The sequence below is a fragment of the Rhipicephalus microplus genome, unplaced genomic scaffold (genome assembly GCF_043290135.1).
Source record: "Rhipicephalus microplus isolate Deutch F79 unplaced genomic scaffold, USDA_Rmic scaffold_15, whole genome shotgun sequence".
In the NCBI taxonomy this organism is placed as follows: domain Eukaryota; kingdom Metazoa; phylum Arthropoda; class Arachnida; order Ixodida; family Ixodidae; genus Rhipicephalus; species Rhipicephalus microplus.
Window position 1 is genome coordinate 21,651,855 of NW_027464588.1, and position 21,571 is coordinate 21,673,425.

Consider the following 21,571-nt stretch of genomic DNA (forward strand, 5'->3'; position numbering starts at 1 on the left):
GTAAATTACCGAGTATAGGACAAGATCTTATGTCAATGTAAGAGTCAGTCTGTCCCAAATGCCGAGCACACTCTCGAGATCATCGTTTATCACCAAGGGGGCGAGAATACAAATGTTTTTGGGGTAGAGAGGAGGGAGGGGGGCACGCGCCGGCCCGGTGCGCCACCTCGTAACTACGCCACTGTTTACCACCCCTAAATAAAAAACGAGGGAAAACAAGTTCCAGTGGATATGAAGGCCTGAAGAGTCATCGAGCAAGGAATGGCGCTGCAGCCCCAGCTTGACCCACACAGTCTTTATTATAGGTAGCAAATGTTTATTTTTAGCAGAAATGTTGAGAGATAGACGCTCATAAATAAGTAAAGAAAACGATTGCGGTACTGACAAAGGCGTGTTCTATAAATGGCGGCTCTAGCAACTAACCTTGTTTGGCGACTACGAATCAGGTTTTTATAGAGGCAATGTGAAGGCCGTGCTGCAGGAACCACGGGTCTTCTCTCGGCTTTATTCTCAGCAGATCGCTGCACGCATGAACATCTAGCAAATGGAACCATAAACAAAGAGTTGGAACTGGGATCATTCACACTAAAAGACATCGCTTAAAACTTCCGCAGCTGTGCCATAGATGCCTGGATGCAAGGCGGTATTTTTATTTTTGTGCATCTGCATATCATGCGGCTACAATGCACGTCAAAACTGCTGCGTGCCTTCAGGAGCAGCCAAGATTGTTGTCATAGATGAGTGCGGCTGCTGCACTAGAGCTATGGATTGGTGAATCATATCCAGGGCAAGGCCGATTTGTGAGCCTGAGGACCCTCCCCACGATGGCTGCTGCTGCTGTCCAACTGTGTGCTGCTGTCGCTGTACGGGTTGCTGCTGCTGCACCATGAGTCGAGGGTGGTGCCTGCGAGTTGTCATAGAGTTGGGTAGTTATTCAAGGTCTGTCTTTTTTTTACCTCGACAGCGTCAGAGAGCTCGTTTCGCAGGTATGTCGTCGTCGGCGTCATTGGTGGTGAGCGAAAAATTATCTTTTGCGCGACTGAAAAATTAAAACAAAATAAAATAAAATAAAATAAATTAAACATTCCGAGTCTGAGGATTATGTAGATTGAACCCTAGCTACCATGAAGCCACGAGATATGTTGAAACTGTTTTAAAAAATAAACATGAATTTCGTGCAGATAAAAGGAGTTTACACATCATATATATTTTGTGAATAAAGTGTAAAAATCACGCCAGCCATCAAAAGTTGCGGATTGAGCAGATAGTGGGTGTTTTAAAGGCCAGCACATTACAAAGCGCTAAGACACCGGTAATTATCAACAGCAGAACGATAAACAAAGTGAAAGGTTCACGTGTTGCCCTACGGACGCGTAGGCAATCAACGACACTTTTAAATGGCTAATTTTCAGCGCACAGTCATTAGTTTTCTTACGGCACAGTCAAGGCTTGCACCGAGACCGAAGAAGGTTGGCAGTTAAGAAGGCGATGTAAACGAGGCCCTATGAACTCTTCGCGACTTTCTTTTTAAGGCGGAGGTCCACAGCAGAACCATAAACAAAGTGAACAGGTGCGAAGGGTTCACGTGTTGCCCTACGGATGCGTAGGCAATCAACGATACTTTTAAACGGCCGATTTTCCGCTCACAGTCATTCATTTTTTTGTGGCATGTTTAAAGCTTGCGCCAAAAACCGAAGAAGGTTGGCAGTTAAGAAAGCAATGTACACGTGGCCTATTAACCTATCGCACCTACTTTTCAAGGTGGAGGTCAACTGTGTTGTGTGTTTTTTTACAATCATTGCATAGTGAGGTGTGTCTGTGCACATCTTTGCGAAGTATGATGGTAAAGGTTAAACCTCGTATCACTTTGGGATGATTTATTTAGCGCATAACAGGCACACTAAATGCGTAAGCGACGATATTACCACTGGTGTTCTTTATAAATACTGCTGCTAATGGTTGAATCTTCTTTTGTATAAGAGTTAACGAATGTTCTAATTTTATTAGGTGAATTGTTTTTTAATTTTATTAGGTGAATTGTTTCCAGCTACTTCGAAGCAGCTTTATAACACCCCTGGCCTCAACATATTTTTGTATGACCTAACTCAATACGATCAAGGGTCGTCCACCACCCATACTGCGTGGTTGATTGCTAATAATACCACATTTCTATAGCCAGTTTTTATGGTTTTTTGAGAAGCTGTCTGGCTAGACGATACCAGAAGCGAAATTTTCTTTTTTTTCTTCGAACAAGTCGAGGTAATAAAAAGCACAAGAGGGGACTAGCAATTTGAATGCATCATCTTCATATATATATATTCATTTACCCTGTCTTGTGCCAGTGGATTCCGTGGCATGCTTTAAGGGTTCTAAAGTTTATGACACCGTCTAATCATGCGCCACACTTCCAGGCACACCATTTTTTTCAGCTTCATTCTGCATACGATATCCAGCCTTATCTGCTCAAGCTCCTTTGCTTCTCCCCCCGAATTTTTCCAAGTTCAATTTCAAGGTCAGGAAAGCAGGAAATGCGTAGAAACCGCACTCCAGGTGATAATATAGACAGTATGATGTAAAGAAAACTTACCGGTCAACAGCACGCCCGCTACGGGGTGGTTGGTTTGAGCCGCTGGTTTCGGGCTCCTGAAATGACGTTGGCGTTTCCGTCAAGATGGGGCCACCTCCACGGCCCGAGTACGGGCCGCGCAACGCATGGCAGGGCTGCGCACGAGTACCCATGCAGCAAACCTGCGTCGAGTAGGCATAGGGGAGGGAGGTAATCGCACGGGAGACCGCGAGTTCGCACGGCTGGAAGGGTCCGCCCATATCCTGGTGCTGCGTGGCCTGGGCCGTCACCGGTGAGCAGAGCGTTGCTTCCACAGTGCTGGAAGTGGCAGCTTCAGTGAACCTCCGACGGGACCCTGAAAGAGGTCAGCATACGTCACTCGTTGCTTGGTGCATCCAAATCCAATACCCCAAGCCACATGCTCATTTAGCCCTGCAGTGGAGTTCGGCACGGTGGTTCACTGGTCACGGTACTCACCTGATCACCCGAAGGATTCGGATTAGATCTCAGCCGTAGCATTCGTGTTTCGGTGGAGGCGAAATGGTGTGTGCCACATTAGGGCAGGAGTACACCAGATGGTCGATATTTCTGGAGCTATGCGCAATGGTGTCCCTTACAATGGCACCGTGGTTTTGGTACGTAAACCCCCGGATATTACTACGCTGGTGCTTCCCTGTGGTGCAGAACGCCTTTGTTCAGAGTCAGTATGGGCGACCAAGTGGTCTCGTGACATGCCAGCGTGTGCGGCCGTTTTAAACGAGCATAACCTGAACAATACAGAGACCCGCCGCGGTGGTCTAGTGGCTATGATACTCGCCTGCTGACCCGCAGGTCGCGGTATTGAATCCCGGCTGCGGCGGCTGCATTTTCGATGGAAGTGAAAATTCTGCAGGCCCGTGTGCTCAATTTGGGTGCACGAACACCAGTTGGTCGAAATTTCCGAAGCCCTTCACTGTCACATCTTTTTTTTTACATATGGTGACTTTGGGGCGTGAAACCCCACGTATCAATCGTGAACTATACAGATGCATTGACATCACCTTGCTATAAAGCTCGATCGGCTTATTTCCAGTAGCGCAGTGGAGGCTGCGATTTGTACGGGAAATATCATGCGCTGAAGTCAAGCACATAAGCGCTGTTGTAGTCGGATGTCTGCCTGCTTCTTGCAGCAGTTAAGATTTCCGGACCTGCGAAGAGAGATGACCAATAAGATTTAGTGTGGTCAAGTCGTCCATGCGCTGGCACCGCGAACGTGCGGTACAGTGTAGCAGTGCGGGAGGCTCGATGTCTACGTTCATATGCCGCAATCACAGTTCAAAAAGCAGAAATTTGATTTGAAACATGGTGTGAACGTATTATTCTGGATTGATGCTCTTCTTAAGCATAATTCTAACTTTATGCGCTAAATTGGGAAAAGTACGAGAAAACAAGCGACACCAGAACTTGTGTCACTTCCTTGTTTGTCATTATATTTTGTGCTTTAGATTGTACTGATGCATATGTATCAACGTGCTAGTCTTTCAGTCTTCCTTCTTAACGCTACAGAAGTTTTATGGTCGTCTTGGTGATATAGTGACTTCAGCAATGCAGGTGATCGAAAACGCTTCTGCGAGTGCTCAGTACGAGTTTCAGGCTGCTATTCGCGAGTCCAACTGAGTGCTAGCCACCTAGCGGCCATGTCTGTAAACGGCGCTACCTGGGAAAAGCGTTAAAGGAGATGTGACCACGTTGCACGTGTTAAGACGCGGCCGCATAGTTTCTGTCTTTCTGCCATGCCGCACGTGCGAGCCTGAAAAAGTAGAAAGCGCTGTTCAGAGACCATTGCAGTTTTTCGCAATGCGTGGCATCGTGAGGGAAAGATGGCAACGTATCGTTCTGTCTCTTCCTTACGCCTGCAGACATGCACGACGGAGAACGGTGCAAACCGGAAACTTGAACATTGGGAAGAAGGTGATGGCCACTACAGTAGTTTGTTCTAATTACTGCGCTTGCGATTACTAAACTCTGCTCGGTGAGTAAACCATTATTTAGCTTGTGTGAATTTTTATCAATATCCGGCCTTCTCTAAGCGCGGAGTCGTTTATTTAAGCAAACGCTTTAGGAACTTTGTTGCGTTACACGTGTGACTGTATTTTTCTCATATGCTTGTTTTCTGTGCAAGCCGTAGTTCTACTCATTCTCCAATCAAGCTGCTATAGTCGTTCCTCCTGATTTTTTTTTATTTGGCATATGTGCACACACAAACGCGTGCACAAAGGTCACGCGTGCGCGTAGCATGCATGTATGTTCGTGCGTATATACGGCATGTCCGTCACGGTGCATTCGTAGCGTACGTGGTGGGCGTGCATATACCTGCTTTCAATATCATCTACTGCCAACACGAACAACGGAGTGTCCGGAAGCACACTACCTTAATCATTAGAAACCTGATAACATGGATCGGCGAATGTACAATAGAAGGTACGATTTGCCTTACATCAAGACACACCAGCACAGTAATTGTTCCTTTATGTAAGAGAACGAACGGGCGCTGCACTCTGCCACGCGCCGCTCACCGCTCGCGAGACGCTGAATGCGTATTCAGCTTTTGATGGCAAAACAAAACTCACTGGGATACATCAAATCGGCGGCAAAGGTTGCAGCGTACTTAGCTGAAAAACTGATAAGGCCTTGCCTGTAGCAGTGTAGCAACGCAGCGCAAAAGAACTATAGGGCCTTTCGAGGGGACCCGTCAACATAAACACTGGCCGTCTTCAACTTTGGGCTCGCTAAAAAGTTTCTTTGTCTTAAAGTAAATATGTTTGCGTTCACCGAAAAGGCTGGGTGTTCCCACCCATAGCACAATTATTTCCGCTCTTTCGCCAATGAAATTCTTTATGCCGATAGGAATTAAGCGGTCCGCTTTCACCTTCACTGAAGCAACGCGATCTGACGCCACAATAAAAAAAAAAACTTCAGCACAGCACCAAGCGAAACCATGGCGAAAGTGCCACGTTGACCCTGTTAGGCGTATTCAATTTTGCTTATTCGACCAGCATTGCCTGCACGCAGAGAGTTTTCTGAAGTTGTGAAAAGGCAGTAATTGAGTTTACGTAATGTTGATGCCGTCAATCTGTAACAGTCCCGCCGACATAAATTGCAGGGGGCGTGTCGTCGAGACGTTCTGTCAGGTTAAGCGGTCCTCAGCAGGACAATTCTTGGAAATTGACACTCTAGCCATGTCCATTTTTCAAAAACCTCATGGTAATTATTTGTTGTTTTTGTTTCCGTCCTAGAACCACGATATGATTATGAGCAACAGAGTAATGGTGGGCTCCAGAAACTTTAGACATCTCGAGGTCTTCAATGCGCCCCTAAACCTAAGCACACGAGCCGTCTCGCGTTTCGACTCAGTCAAAACTCAGCCGTTACGATTGCGACTCTACCCCCGCTCTGTTTTCGGGTCAGCAGTCGAACACAATAACCACCAAAGTACCGTGGCGAATTCTGACAACTTCGCAAGGATGATTAGCACGTAGAATACAAATTAATTATAAATAGATAAGCCACACAACAGCTTACGCAGCCATTGTCTCACCTGCGATTCGCTGTTGGCGACTGGCCATATTCGGCATCGTGGTTCCGGTCGGTGCCCTCCTGGTAGCAGTGGCGGTGTTCCTGTGCTGCTCCGGCTGCTCAGCGAAGGGTGCCATATGTAAACTTTCGGACGCAAATCGCTTGTAGTATGGTAAGAAAGGCGTTATGCTGTATTATGGCGCCACAGATGATACGACTGTAAGAATTTACGACCTGTAGCAATCGTCATCGCGATTTTGTGTCCATCTATAGACGGGCATCACACTCGGCGACTTGGATCGACTGTGATGTCGGTTTAGACGTGCAGCTGCAAATTCCCTAACCCTATCAATGCGCCTATAGTTTCCTCTCAGTTCTGGTGTCTCCCAATGAAAATTTCTTACCTTAAAACCAATTATAAAGCACTAATCAGTAAACAGTTACACAGGGTGTGTCAAGAAATGTGTCCAACTTACTGTAAAAATCAGGAAAATGCGACATTTAATGCAGGCTTCAAAATTGCTTTTCTTTTTGTACAGCGGTATGCATCCAAATGAATTGGAGACATTATTTGCATAAGCAAAAGTGATTGCGCCCTAAAATATTAGAACATATATAGAAAACCTAGTTTTCGTTCCTACTCTAACGTTAAGTTATGACGCAGAGTGAGCTTCCAGTGCCGCAAGCGGGCAAAAAATCGTCACTTATCTACGGTCGCCTCGCTCGGCGACGCACAAGATAACGTCATCACAACTCGCCGTATGAGCGTTTCTAATCACCGGTATTGGTACTGTAGTCTGACGTGACGCTAGTGTCGATGTAGTAGTGGAGCAGGTTGGGACTCCCTGTAGTCCCTCTCATAATTTGTCAATATCAGTAAGTGCGCCAAGCAAAATTTGAGTTCAATGTCAAAATAAAATGTTATCAGCAATCTATGAGCTTCACGTCGGATCGAAGTCGTCTTGATATGTTGGAGATTTGTATGACGACATGAACTAGGCTTATCCAATTGGTGCCGTAACTATTTAAAATCCAAGGTACATTTACTGCCGGGAGTGATCGCCCGACGGAGCTTTACAATTGATATATCGAATAATGGGATTTCATTGCAACGAGGATCAGGCCAGCATTAACAACAGCGAAACTGAGTAAAATAGCTCGCCTGCATCATGTGGAAGAACTGCATCGGACCAGGCCTGGCTGCTGCTTCCGGCCTGGGAAGTTGCATCTGTAGACCTGGCAAGGCGAAGTGGGGTCCTACCGTTGCAGGAGCCATGGCCGCGGGCAGCAGAAAGGGCAGTGGTGGAGCCAGGGCTGGAGATGCAGCAGCCGCAATAACTGGCCAGCACAGCACCGCTGCATCGTGGAAGACTTAGTTCCATTCGCTTGCTTCTACCACGACGCAGCATAAATGACTGCTACAGGCGTGCAGTAGACGCCTCCTCTGTTCAAATGAACACACGAGGCGCACCTTTAGCCATGTTCATCAATAATACCACCCGACACGTCGCATATTCTGTGTGCGAGTGCAAGCCCACAAAGGCTGAAAACGGGCGCAGCTCAATCAGACATGAAACACGCCGAGGAACTTAGTCGGTAGGTATACCGTGAACGCATGCTGGGGGGGGGGGGGGGGCTGCATTGGGGCACTGCGCTTCTACCAGGTGAATATTTCGGTGATTTTCTATAACACTGGACTTCAGTGAATTGCGACCGGTAAATCAAAAAAGGGTACCCGGAAGACTTCGCAGTGAACTCTGCATGCTCAAGGCTGCTTCAAAGGAAAGTAAAAAAAGACTGGGTCTAAGCGTACTTGAGGCAGGGTATGTATATGTGAGAAAATGTGTTTACAAGTTTGAAAAAATTGTGATTCGTTAGTTTGTCCCACCCGTCTGTGTCTGCTTCTTGAAAGACGTCATTTGCAATGCTGTATGCTTGATATGTGGAACGGTTTTTCATTTTGAACGCCATATTATTCCTTTCCTATTTTTCGACAGTAATTGGCGCATCTTTTGTAATGCGACTTCGACACGAAAACTTAGCGGAATCTGGCTAATTGAAATTGTTAATATTTTACCACACTTTCTTCACGGGAAAGAAAGATACAAAGAAAGAAAGAGAGAAAGCAAGCAAGCAAAAAAGAAATAAAGTAAAAAAACAAAAAAAACAGAGAAAGGAAAGAAGGAAAAGTAGGGCTTAGCCAGAGTTCGCCCCAAAATTTAAACCTTGTACTTGGCATGGGAAAAGAGAACATGTATGAACAAAAATGAGCGAAGGGCAATGAAGCTAGACATTAGAGTCATCACGGCACTCTAATAATATCATGGTAAACTCACGCGCTGCGGCTACTCCGACTGTCATGTGAGCAGCAGCGGTTTGGGCTGTTTGGTCAAAGAACCATTCCATCGTTCGGGCGCTTGCATCGAAGAACTGTGGCAGTCCAGGGCCGTTCACTTGTGGATGAGATGAAAAGACGCGGGAAAATTATATTACAGCTCGTCTTTTTAATGTAAAAAGTAATATATTGCCAACGCAAGAAGACACGGCTGGGTTTTCAATGTTAGGCATATAATTTGTAGGTCTAAATGACAGGAAGGAATACAATCAAATCGTATGTGTGTTCTGTCGCATTTTATTCGGTCATAGACGTTCCGCTTTCAAGCCTACACATGTCGCACCAACAAGGTCGGAAATCAGCCCTTGCTAGCTGAACTTTATCGCCGAATACATCAAGATCTGTCAAATACTGTCACGTTTAAACAACGTTCCACGTAGAGAAAATAAGATCAAATTCCTTACCTTCGTCTACATCACCAACAAGATCTTGACAAAAGCAATACAATGGTAAGGTATTCTACGCTGTGCTACCACACCCAATTGGGAACCTACAGCAAATGGTTGTGAATACTTACGCACAGCAGCGCCATCTCTGCTGAGGGCTGCCAGTGAGCTCAGCTGGTTTAGTGGGTAAGTGGTTGGCGGCTCACAGGAGGTGACAGTGCCAACCCTACGCAGTGGCGGTGGCGGAGCTCTGCGTAATCGCTGAATATGACCACGGTATCAATAATCATTCAATAAGTCAATCAATCATTCAATCAATCAACCAGTTAAGCAATCAATCAATCAATTGATATGCACTCAGACAGTTTGTCAAACTGGGGACAGCTGTGTGCACAAACGTGTGCAGGGTTCCTCAATGAGGGAGGGGGGGAGGACGTTTTACCGCCGTTCCACCGCATCATCGCCCCCTCCCCCCCCCCGCTTTCCGCTTCCTTGTTTTTTATCAATTTTGACGAAAAGAAGCTTCGCAATACATGCGAAAATCTAAAAAAAACGAGTCCACCGTAGTGGAGTAGTCGTTTAGGAGCTCGGCTGCCGATCCAAAGGTCGCGGGTTCGATCTCAGTCGTAGGGGTCGCATTTCCATGGAGGCGAAATGGTAGAGGCCCGTGTACTGTGCCATTTCAGTGCATGCGGCAAAGAACACCAGATGGTCTAAACATCCGCAGCCCTCCCTTACGGCGTCTCTCGTAATTATGTATCGTGGTCTTGGAACCTTAAACGCTACTTATGATAATTTTTTACACGTTTAATAGCCGGTAGTCAGCGATAACGCGTAATGAAGAAAGTCAGAGCAAGGCACGGACACTCACACGAGCGGCACTCTTCTTGTAGATGACCCACTAAAAGGTCCTCGTGAGTGAAACACGTTACTAAGTTCCTAAACATCGCTACGTTATTTGAATGAAACGAAGACATGATTCCCGCACTGGCCTGTATTCGATGCCCGGTTCACAGGGGATAAAAATTGAAACAGCTCTGAGTAAGCAAATTCAGTGGTTCCCGACCGTCATTAACGTAAAAGGAAGCTTCATTGTTAAAACCTGCATTTTCATACCTTGCACAAGAGCGGCGACAGGGACGATAGAGTAAAGTTAAGGGACCGATTTGGCGCTCTCTTCTGTGGTAAGCTCCTCACCTCTCTCCCTGACCATTTTCGTCAGCTCTATTATACGCAAGCTTATGATCAGGTACAAATAGATAGAGAAACGGAAACAATAGATGCTGGCTGTTGACGCATGCACCACATACGTGTTCTCAGTGTGTTTTTAAGTTCACGTTGATGCGAAGTGTGCCCGAAAGCGGAGGCCTGTGCAAGCGCTGCTTAGCATTGCTGCAATCTAACTTCTCCGCAATGCGGAATTCACTAAGGCGAAGCCATCTTGACGTGCTGTCTACAGTCGTCCCAACGCTATTATTATTCGCAATACTAGTTTCCAGCCATCTGGATGCTGGGCACATCACCATCAAAACTGGTTCACAAGTTGTGAAGAACATTTAGGAACAGAACACTTTGCTAATTCGACTAAACACTTTCGGGTTTACACGCTGTGTTACCTTACCTGATTGCAAGAGAAATGATTGAAAACGGTTCATTCAGTTTTTCTGGTTAGGCAGATTTCTCGTAGCTTGAAACCGGAGGTGCAACTTTAATTATTCACTCTAGTGACGCGCTTCAAGGCCTATGCTGAGTGACATGCTAATTGACCTGTCTCATTCTTCCACTACTGGTCCTGCTTCAACAACAACAACAACAACAACAACAACAACAACAACAACAACAACAACAACAACAACAACAACAACAACAATAATAATAATACTAATAATAATAATAATAATTACCCCTTACTGTTTCTAAAGAAAATGTGACAATTTTGACCTAATTAGGCTACCGTGTTTCAACTCGTATTACTGTCATAAGCCAATGCTGCTTTACAGCCAATGTTGTAAATAAGGCAATGTTGTTTACTGTTAGCTAGGGTAGATTTACAGTAGTTATCCGCTGCTGCGACAGCATTGTTGATTTTACGGTATGGATCTTGTTCCGGTCAATGGCGTTGTCATTAGCGATCATACATCGCGCGAAGGCCGTGCTGTTCCGACTGTCCTCTTGCTTTTTCCTTCGCTTTTGAAACACCACCTTTGAATTCGAAGTTAATGCGGCAGCATAAAATTTTAGTGGCGTTCGCACGTCCTTATCTGTCTAATGCCTTAATACACGCACTTACGCAGTATGGCCGTGCAACTGGTCTAGCCGATGCGGTGGATGGTGCGGCAGCCGTCGACCTGCCAGTTGGCGTTGTCCGACCGTCGGCCTGAGTGCTGGCCAGGGTAGCAGTGGTTGCCCACCGCCTGAGCCGGAGTGGCAGTGGGGGAGGTGACTGTGGAGGTCGAGGTAGGTTCTGCAATGCAGGAGTACTTGGACCCAGGGATGCAGAGGTGCTCTGTTCTTCCAGCTCCTGGTCTTCCGAAGGCTCCTGCTTCACTTTGCTGACAATCGCCTTGGCTATGCGCGCCTGCTCCTTGCGTCGGTGTGCCTCGTGTGGGTTGTAGACGTAGCCTGTGAATTGAAGAAATCACTGTAGCGTGGTATACGCCGTTCGAGCGATTCACGTCACCGAAGTGGTATGATTTTGAAACGAGACTGCATGCACGAGCATTGAAAGAGTACCTAAGGATTAGCACAGCGCCGAAGCTCTTCAGATCAGCGTTACGAAATGCGCGTAATGGTCAGTGATGCGACACGGCCTTGAAGGCTCGTTCACACCTGCGACCGTTTGCGAGTGGCGATGAAAAGCGGTTCAAGGCCATCATTGTTCACGCCTGAGTGCGACCTGTACGCATCATCGTCACACGAAATTCATGACTTCTCGCATATAGCTTTCCTACCTCCATGTAGCTCGCTCTGCCAGTGTCCCGCAAAGTAAGCTCACGTGATGTTTCTGCTCATGGGACTTGCTCAGAGTTTTGTAACTGATGCCGTCCGGCTGAAAAATCAAGGAGCGAGCGGATGAGCCAAAGCAGTCACCTTGTGGCTGAGGCGGTCGTTTGCGACTATTTGCAACCAGTCGCTTTTCAACTACCTTTATCGCACGACCAGTGCTAGACCTAGGTGTGAACGAGTGTTAACAATTGATGCAGTTGCTGCTCTCCAATAGAAACAGCATTTGGCTGGCGTTCTATACAAAAACGCTCGCTTGGTGAGGGGGATACCTTTGATGTATAACAATAGCTCTCATCTTCACCAACTGTCCCAGTCAAATCCTTTACGTGGACTCATTTTGCAGGGTCAGTTTACCGTTTACCGTACAAATGTACCACAAGTTCGTGGCTGGCATGTCACTATTTCAATCTACCATACATGTATTTTCCACTATAACCATTCAATCACGTTATCGTACGCGCCCCGAGCAACTCGCACAAAATTGTATCAACTTCTCGGATAGTGTTTGAAACGGATGTTTTGAAACGCAACGGTAATGTCCCACAGCGTGAATGGTACAGTAGTACCATCATATCTGAAAGGTCCAGATGACGGTGGGCAGGATAATACCGGCGAGAAGTACAAAGTGGGGATTTCAAAAGACGCCTTTGACAGAGCGACACGATTTTGGTTCTACTCTTTGTGATCACTTTCACTTTTATGTTTAGTTGATAGAAAAATAGATAGATAGATAGATAGATAGATAGGTAAATAAATAGATAGATAGATAGACAAATAGATAGATAGATAGATAGATAGATAGATAGATAGATAGATAGATAGATAGATAGATAGATAGATAGATAGATAGATAGATAGAATTGTGACCCCCGTTCAGGAATTTCATTGACTGACCTTGCATTACTAAACTGATTTTCCGTTAAATTCAGCAGATCCCATGCAACTTGGGAATCGACGTTATGCGAAGCATGCGAAGGGAAGGTGGCCGTCTTGCAATATATGTTATTGAGTGACACGTTACGAAATGACGCTAAGTATAAGCGAAGTGTTGTATGCACAGACATATGTTGAAAAGTCGCACATGTTTTATATAACCAGTTGTTTGCACTTAAGACATGATGTCAACAGCAACATGAGTATTAGCAGCACAAGAAGCGGTAAGCTGATATGTAACACTTGTACATGAGGATGGTAGCCCTGGACACTGCTACAAAAAAAAAAAACCCACAGCATATCCACAGAGTGAATGATAATGAGTGGGGCAAAGCGTCCGTCAGCCCTTCCGTGATTCCGTCCGTCCGCGCGACCATCCGTGCGTCCCTCCACGCATACGTCCGTCTGTCCATGCGTCCATTCGTCCGTACGTCCACGCGTCCGTCCATCTGTCCATCCATCTTCTAGTCTGTCTGTCAGTCCATCTAGTGAACACTCCAAGTACCCCCATCTCACATCTCGCATCTCCTGGGGTACATACCCGCTCCTCGGGTATGTCCATCCGTCCACTCGTCTGCTAGTCTGTCGGTCCGTCCGTCTATGTGTTCGTCCGTGCGTCCATCTAGTGAGCATTCTAATTACCACCATCTCCCATCTCACATTCTGGTGGCTACGTACGACAACCACGAAGGATGGACAGACCACGCCTTAAGGAGCTTCGCCCTTAAAAACAACAGTACATGGTGCCTAAACACAACTGCCGCTAACGCTACAAAATGGCTATATCGTAGCAGTACATATATAGCGTTTATACAATTGCAGATTCACAAGCACAACTGACGTTTCTCCCACATGACGTCCAAACAGCGCATTTTTATGAATTATTATAGAGACCCGGCGTTGCTCTGTGGTAGAATACTTGATTGCCATGCAAAATGGTAGGACTCGATTCGTACTGGGACAACAGCATTTATTTTTTGCTTTCATCCAGGCAACGCTGCCGATGTCACTTTTTTTAATACTCTCGCATTTGAATTACCAATGTTGTTGTCGCTGTTCCTGGGTACATAGAAAGTGTAAATCACCTGTGGTGCATAACCACCACTAGTGGCACATACCCGCCCACGAGTATGGCCACCGCGTCAGAAGGTGTTTGACGAGTACGTGTTGGAAGTGTGAAATTAGACAATTTTAGCTTACCGTTAGCGGGATAGCAGGGTTAAAGAAATAGCCTTACCGTGCAGAAACCGTACGTTACGGACAGCTTCTTATAGTTTAGCGGGATTGCGTTTACACGGTTTACGTGCCCTAGCTAGGATGGTGGTGCCATCTATCGAACAGTCGACAAGTTAAAGAACATGACAAAGAGGAGAGATCTTGTATGTTCGCCTGTGTCACCGTGCGAAGTATAGTTACAAGAAAATTTTAGGAATATTAAAGGTAAATAAATATAAAACTCACACAAAACGCTAAAACATTTATGCTTCCCATTTGTTTACACCGATTTTCTATTTAGGCGTAGGGACGTTCACATTAAGAAGCTATCTGAAAAATTACACTAGCATATCCGCAATATTTGGTCATTGAAGCTAACTGTAGGCAAGCGCAGTTATTTTAAGCAGTCGTTTGCTGCGCACGAAGTCTACCTTTCAAGAACTACGTATAATCACTTCGAAGCGGGCGCCCGTAAGCGCTGCCCTATTTACGTACACTGCGTACAGCACGCTAACACGGTAACGTTAAATATGAAAAATGACGCGCGTACGGTAACTGGTACGAGCAACGTACGCATCTGTGCATGCGCACTTTGATCCCGCTATCGGTGCAAGACCGCTAGCCGCTAAGCTTGGTATACAATAACTGTTCCCTGTTCATGCTACGACCAGCGGGCCATATTCGTCAAACCACCTTACTTTTTCATAACAATTCAGGGCCACCCCAAGTTGAGCACCCACACGTAGGCGGCTGATAGATAGATGCGCAGATAGACGCCAAAAGTGTCCGCAGTACGGACACAAATCATTTGCATTTAAATTATACCAGGATATTTGATTCGGTGGATTGCTGCTGCTACGGCCGCCTTGCGCCGATAAGATTCTTTAGCGGCCGCGCTGAGAGAACGCCACAATTTACCCAGTCGGGTGCTCACACGCTGGTTGTCCTCCTGCGTCGAAAACAAGCACAATAATTTTATAGGGTTTCACGTGCCAAAAGGACATAATAATGAGACAAAAAACATGAAAACACACCTAAAGCAGCCATCAGGTTGTAAAGATATGGTGAGCCAGTGTATGTACGGGAGCTTCATACGAGCTCAAGAACTGCCGCGAGTTTCTTCAATAAAGTTCAACCTAATATCCGAGTATTTCACTTTGCCTGTATACCTACAAGTCTATTAGACGAAGTTTCCTCACCATTCTCCGTGAGGTCACATATAATGACGACGCTTACAAGAGCCTACCTAAATCCTCTTCAGTGAAAATGAAGTAGATTGTCCTCTTAGGGTTTAACACCCCAAGTTTGAGAAAAGTTTGTGAAACCAATGGTGCTAAAATAGTACTTTGGAATTCGTGGCGTCATGCGTGGGAGCTTTGGGGCTAAATTTAAAAACGAAACGTTGACCTTGATTTTCTCCACTGTTAGTGAAGTTAGGATGATAAAATAATTGATGTTAGTGTTCTCACAGTACAACTTATCAATTTAAATCAATTCAGTGTTTCTTTTTAGTGTACCTTTAAGCTCTATCATTGTCCTATAAAAAAAACCACAAGAAAGTATGAAAGCGAGTACAGTGCCCAAGCCCTGAAACATGCTATCAATGGTTTTAGAATAGCGACTACATTCTACGGCAATGCCAGCACCCGCTGCCTGTCACAATTTTGCCACGCTAAAAACGTGGCATGCGTTTCCACAACCCGTTGCAGCACTACAAACGTGGCTTCCAAAGGTGACATTTCTGTGATATAAGCGTTTGCATCGAAATTACGGCGACATGACGTGATTCCAATATGGTGGGAACGAAAAGTAAGTGCATTGCTTGGTGCTAAGTTTGGTGTTCCGATCTACGAGCACTGCATTAAAGTATATACGAGGCATTACGCCTACAAAGCAAATGCTAAACGAATAAAAAAGTTTCCGCCGTCATGTATGCGATAGCGCCACGTGTTGTTGATAAGAGCGGCCTGCTAAGCTTCCCTGTAATGATGTGACCTGACTGCGATCAGTATAAAGCTGGCATGTCTAGGCTACCTCCCCACTCCCCCTTTTCACTTCTTTTCTACCGTCGTACTTACGGAACGATATATCAGCAAAGTGTTTTTTACTGTTTTACCTTCATCTCCGGGATTTGGACGTAAGAGCCGCGCACGTTGGAGCTCTGTGCAGCTATTACCCTCGTAGTCGGCAACTAGACCAATCAGCGTTGCTAAGAAGGGAAGTATAACAGCAATAAAAATTAAGCGAACAGCTGGAGAAACTCTATGTTTGCGAGGAATGGCTCGATTGCTGTAGAAATAATTCGAGCTCCCAAATGAGCCTCGCAAGTGCTTTAAGCTAAACGCTCACACTGTGTAGGTGTTTTTTGTTATGTATAGAAAACGTTTTGTGGAAATTTTTTGTTGCAGAAAGGGAATGCTTTGAGAAGTAGAGAGGAAACTGCACGTAAGTTAGGGTTCTCAGCAGCCACAGATCGCCTGTTCTCCATTGCGAACAGCATGAACGCGTTCGGGGGCCGCGTAATGCGCCTGCGCAGCGGATAGCCATGATGCTCTCCGCTGCTCATTGACGGACCTGCCACACTGAGGTCGGGCGGCTGCGTGAAAGATATACGTAAGAAAAGTACGCAAGTTTATCCGCAAACGTAAGCTACACAGGGACAGGAATAAAGAAGGAACAAGACAAGCGAACATGCATTCATACGAAGCCCGATTTACATGTTTATCAAGTCGCTCTTCTTTGTTCTGCTCAATATCATCTGTTTATGAATCAAAGGGGTCTTGAAAAGGTCGCTCCTAAAATTACACAGCGAAAACTGCCACAACCACACCTATTAGGTAGGTGACGTTTTGAGTGAAGTCAGCGTAAGAAGATTAGACATGTATGAATAATTTTCGTGGCAAAGCGTTCATGCTCGATAGGCTTATCGAGGCTTTGTCTTGCTAAGCATCCATGCAGGTCTACTCTTCTGAGGCGTACATCACCTAAAGCCGAATTCGTACGCTTTGCGAGTGCTCAATCTAAGCGGAACAAGACGTGGCCGGCTACAAAGGCCAGCGCCGCCACACGCGCGTCCAATCCGAGACAACCTCCGCGGCCTAACGAAATTTCCACAAGGTTTCTTCAAACTTTTCTGTACCTCATCCGGTGCAGTGGTCGCTTCCGTTGCTGCAGTTGCTGCCGCTTCTGCTCCCGGAAAAAACGGGTGACCCTCCACAACAGCTGAGACAGTGGCTGATGACGATTCTTGACCATCGCCGGTAGCACCGTCCACGGAGTCTAAACTGTCCAGAAAGCCTCCGCCGTCGAATGGCGAGCCGGCCACCGACGAGTCGTCATCCTCTTCTTCCACCAACGAGGATGCAGAGACATGGTAAGAGCTTCGCACAGCCGCAGCTCCACGAACTTCTAAGGCATAACTTTCTTTTCAACTTGCATAATTTTACGGTTGAAGGGAATGTGGCTGAATTTAATAATTGAATAATGGTAGGAATTCCAAGTCCATCTTCAACTGGTTGGAAGGGGAGCTTAGCGCCCACGAGGATAACAGAAATCAGGTGCCCTTTTCTCTCCTTCAAAAACCACGCATTCATTCTCTCCTTGTATCCTTCTCACCCTCTATATCTCTCCCACACTTTTGCTATGGTATACATTTCTATACCATGCATTGCCATGCTGTAATAAGAGCGTCTTGGCTCATATCCACCGAGGTTTCAGTTTACGCTACGCGAAGAAACCTTGAGCTGTTAGGATAGCTCCGCTTGCTGCGCCCCTGCGCCAAGTAATCCCATGTCGTAATGACAGCATTTTAAGCCCCCCACAGAGGCCTCCGCAGTGCTCTCGACAAGTCATAGTTGACAAGGTGGTGAATTTGACAATATGGCGTAATCAAGTGGTAGTTAGGATAGAACCTCTTGCCGATCACACACTAGCTGCATCACAAGAACTTTGAACAAAAAACGGCGGCATCTTGCCGCCGCTGCCTTGCTGATGTGGCTTCTTGTTCCCGTACAGCCGGATCTTGCCGACGCTGCCTTGCTGATGTGGCCTCTCGTTCTCGTACGAAAGGATCTTGCCGACGCTGACGTGCCGCTGCAGCTTCTTGTTCACGTACGGCGGCATCTTGCCGACGCTGCCTTGCTGATGTGGCTTCTTCTTCCCGTACAGCAGAATCTTGGTGGCGACGTCGCACAGCTTCCCGGCGCGCTTATGCCTCGCGTATTCTCACTTCAGGGTACTATCTGCGAGCGCGCGCTGCCGCTGCCCTGCGCGCCCGCGTTTCGGCATCTTATTCATACGAGCACACACCGACGGCAACGACCATCGGAAACTACAAACCTGTATCGATATTGTTTTGATTATAAATCCATTGCTTTAGAAAACACCTGGCGTCTTTCATTAGGCAGCTAGCGTCTTCTTTTTGTTTTGCTTTATTAACATCTGGCGTCTTTTCGTTTTGCTTTTAGAAAACATCTTGCGTCTTTCGTTGGTTTATTTCACCAATCAACGGCGCTTTGAACAAAAAAATTTATTGTTTATTCACGCACAGGAGAAATCTCACCAGGCACTACCAGGTAAACAAGGGCTGCTACTGGGAATGAGAGACAGCAGAAGTCGGCTTTTAACACTTCTACTTCTTCTAACGTTTCCTACTGGAAAATGCCAATGGCTGGTAATGGGGCATGAGAGACAGAAAAAGTCGGCTTATAGTTTGTGTGCACGCTGCGAATTTTTTTATTGTTCAACAACGCACAGGAGAAATCTCCCACCGGCACCACCTTGGAGGTCTAAGCGTAAGACTGGTTACACACTACGACTACGACTACGAGGTACGAACGGGTGCCGCTATAAGGACCTTCACCCCTAAAAAGAAATCCAATAGTGATCCTTATTTTGATGCAATGACTTGATTACATTTAACGTTACATTCATCCAATGATGTGGCGGCAACGTTCCGGCGTCATTTCCGCTCGCAATAGTTCTGGCAAGCACCACTACGAATTATGCAGTTAGCACCTATGTTTTTGAGCGTTAAAGGGCCCTTTTAATAGCAAAACACAATCCGTCGACGCAGCAGCCATTTTCAGGCGCTCCCCGGCGGCCCCAGGGTGGCTAAGGGAGTTTGAGTGAGAGAGATGCGTGTGCATGGGAGCCATTTGGCCCCATTCGATCGTTGATTCGACTGACTCGAGCGCTCCAACGAGACGCTGTGTCATAACGTGAAGTCTGAGAGTGTGAGAGGGGAAGAGACCACAGCTGGCACTGTGACAGGGAACGTATGGAGGGATGTATGGACGCACGGACGTGAGCACGAGACATCAAAGGCTATGACATCAGAAATTTAGAAAGGAAGCTGTCACAACGCCTTACCGACAAAGTTGAAGCTTGTGCTTGCCCCCCCCCCCTCTTCCAAATAAAAAAATGGCCTGTTCTGGTGACTTTTTCGAGAGTAAGTGACGTTGATCTATCATAATATTTGGTAGGTTAGTTGTAAACTAAAAATCTCGGTGGAAGTAACAAATCGAGATGAGTACTGGTGATTTGATCTTCAATAGTATTTCAGAAGACTTTGACACTTTCTAATGAAACGGTTTACACCGTGACTCACGTTGAGCAGTGCCTGCCCGAAGAAAGTTGCAGTGACGTTCAGCCTTCAGTTGAAGCCCGCAATAGGCGAGCGTACGACGCATGCGCAACGCTAACGCAAAGCTTTGCGTTGGCCTCTCGAATTAAATAGGCAGGCTTGCGAGGCAGAATGCAATTCTTTCTTCGCCGAATGGTATGGCTTTACCGTGCTCCTACTGAGATGGCGGTCACACCTGCCATGTTGTTAGATGAATGGCTTTACCCTAAAGCAATAATTTGCGCTTCATTGCCCTCTGTGTCAAACGTCATGGAGCCCCGTCCAGTTGTGTTCGCCAACTTACGTTTTTTCAGTTCAGCCATAGGGCTACGGGCCTCTGCGGGTTGCACGGCAGGTCCCGCGACTGAAGTCCTGGCAACAACACCTCGCTGTTGGCTTGTAGCGGAGACGATTACTACTGGCTTGCGCCTCGATGTTCTAAGAACCCGGTAGAACGTCGTAACTCAAGCTTCGGCACGCAGGAACATGCACAAGCGCGAGGACCGTGCGTTCGAAACGAGAAGAAATGCACGCGGATATCTTCTTCCTCGTCTTCGCTTTATGGGCTGTTTCACGGTTAAAAGCACTCTGGTGGATCCGCCATGAGTTCATCGATAAAAAATTCCAGCATCTCCATGGAGTTTTCCGACTTCTACTAGGATATACTCAAAAACACGGCTGTGGTGGTCGACAGCCAGGGAGAGGTACGGGACGCCCTGACTACACTCACTAAAGACTCCATGGTGGCGGAACAAGCCGCGATTGCTTTAGCTATCAGGAAAAGAAAATGGCTATACATCTATAGCGACTCCAAAGCAGCAATTAACAGCTTCGACAAGGGCTATGTCGCAGGAACTGTGATTAAACTTATGAACAAAGTCAATCCTATCAATACTGAAATCCGATGGTTTCATGTGCATATGGGACATGTGGACCAAACTCGAGTCAACCTCAACAAGGTGACGAATGAGCTGGCACGAGGACTCACTTGCCATGCCGGTGAGACCCGACCCGACGCCCACTACAATTCCGGGGACTATAAAGATAATTCATTCACATAAAATGACATCACAAGATACTATTACTTGGTGCTCCACCGTAGGGTGTTGACCAGTGCAATTCTCTCTTTAAAACGGGCCACACTACTAAGAAGAATATTGAAAGCATAAAAGAAGAAGAAAAACTTAGTTGGTCATCGTGAATGGAACTCACGTCATACGCCAACAACGTACTCACTCGCCTCAAAATATCAACGTAGTTGGAATGTATATAACAACTGGCACAAACAGCGAAAAACATTTCTGCAAGAAATCACAATTACGACTTCTTCAGAACAGTAACATCACTCTTGATGCATTACCCTGAAAAAGCAAAAGTAAAAAAAATAAAATGTGAACCAGAACTGACGACCTGTGGCACCATCGGTTTCCCAACTGCACGTCAACCCCCTATGCCAGCTGAACAGCTAGATGGTGGGCGTCTAAAACGACTACACATTCAGTGCAACGTACCCTCCCCCCTCATTTTTTCCAGTACACTGACGTGACGGGCCGTAGTCAATGCTTAACAAGGATGGGGCTCGTCGATATAGCTGCATCGCTTTTAGAGGGGCCCCCTTACTCCAACAATAGTACTGCGTGGACGGGTCACAATAGCCACTGCTTCTTCTAATACGGCGTTCCTTAAAATGCAAACGATGGCTCTTGACGTAGTACCCCACCACTATCGTATTATCTAACGGTAACCACAAATCGTTCGCTGCATCTCCCTGCTCGATACTGTTGAGGCATAGTCTGTTTCGGTAAACCAAGAAAAGCGGCTGGCATACGTCAAACTTTCGAAGACTTTACAATCAGCATATAAAATCATGAGACGGCAATCATAATTTTATT

At 46.4% G+C, this 21,571-nt stretch overlaps 2 protein-coding genes across 2 annotated transcripts; both read right to left on the reverse strand.

Moving 5' to 3' along the window:
• Window positions 1-626: 626 nt before the first annotated feature.
• LOC142784649 (uncharacterized) lies at window positions 627-6,235 on the reverse strand. Its single transcript, XM_075883078.1, has 3 exons — window positions 6,144-6,235; window positions 2,588-2,921; window positions 627-904 (listed from the first exon to the last, which is right to left on the reverse strand). The coding sequence occupies exons 1-3, from the start codon at window positions 6,178-6,180 to the stop codon at window positions 691-693; spliced, it is 585 nt and encodes a 194-aa protein (XP_075739193.1). The 5' UTR covers window positions 6,181-6,235; the 3' UTR covers window positions 627-690.
• A 1,015-nt stretch (window positions 6,236-7,250) lies between these two features.
• Window positions 7,251-20,674, reverse strand: LOC142784618 (uncharacterized). The gene is made up of 8 exons (XM_075883045.1): window positions 20,668-20,674; window positions 17,196-17,401; window positions 16,497-16,652; window positions 14,882-15,005; window positions 11,193-11,524; window positions 9,034-9,163; window positions 8,458-8,574; window positions 7,251-7,477 (listed from the first exon to the last, which is right to left on the reverse strand). Exons 1-8 carry the CDS (start codon window positions 20,672-20,674, stop codon window positions 7,251-7,253), a joined length of 1,299 nt encoding a protein of 432 aa, XP_075739160.1.
• Between the last annotated feature and the right edge of the window lie 897 nt (window positions 20,675-21,571).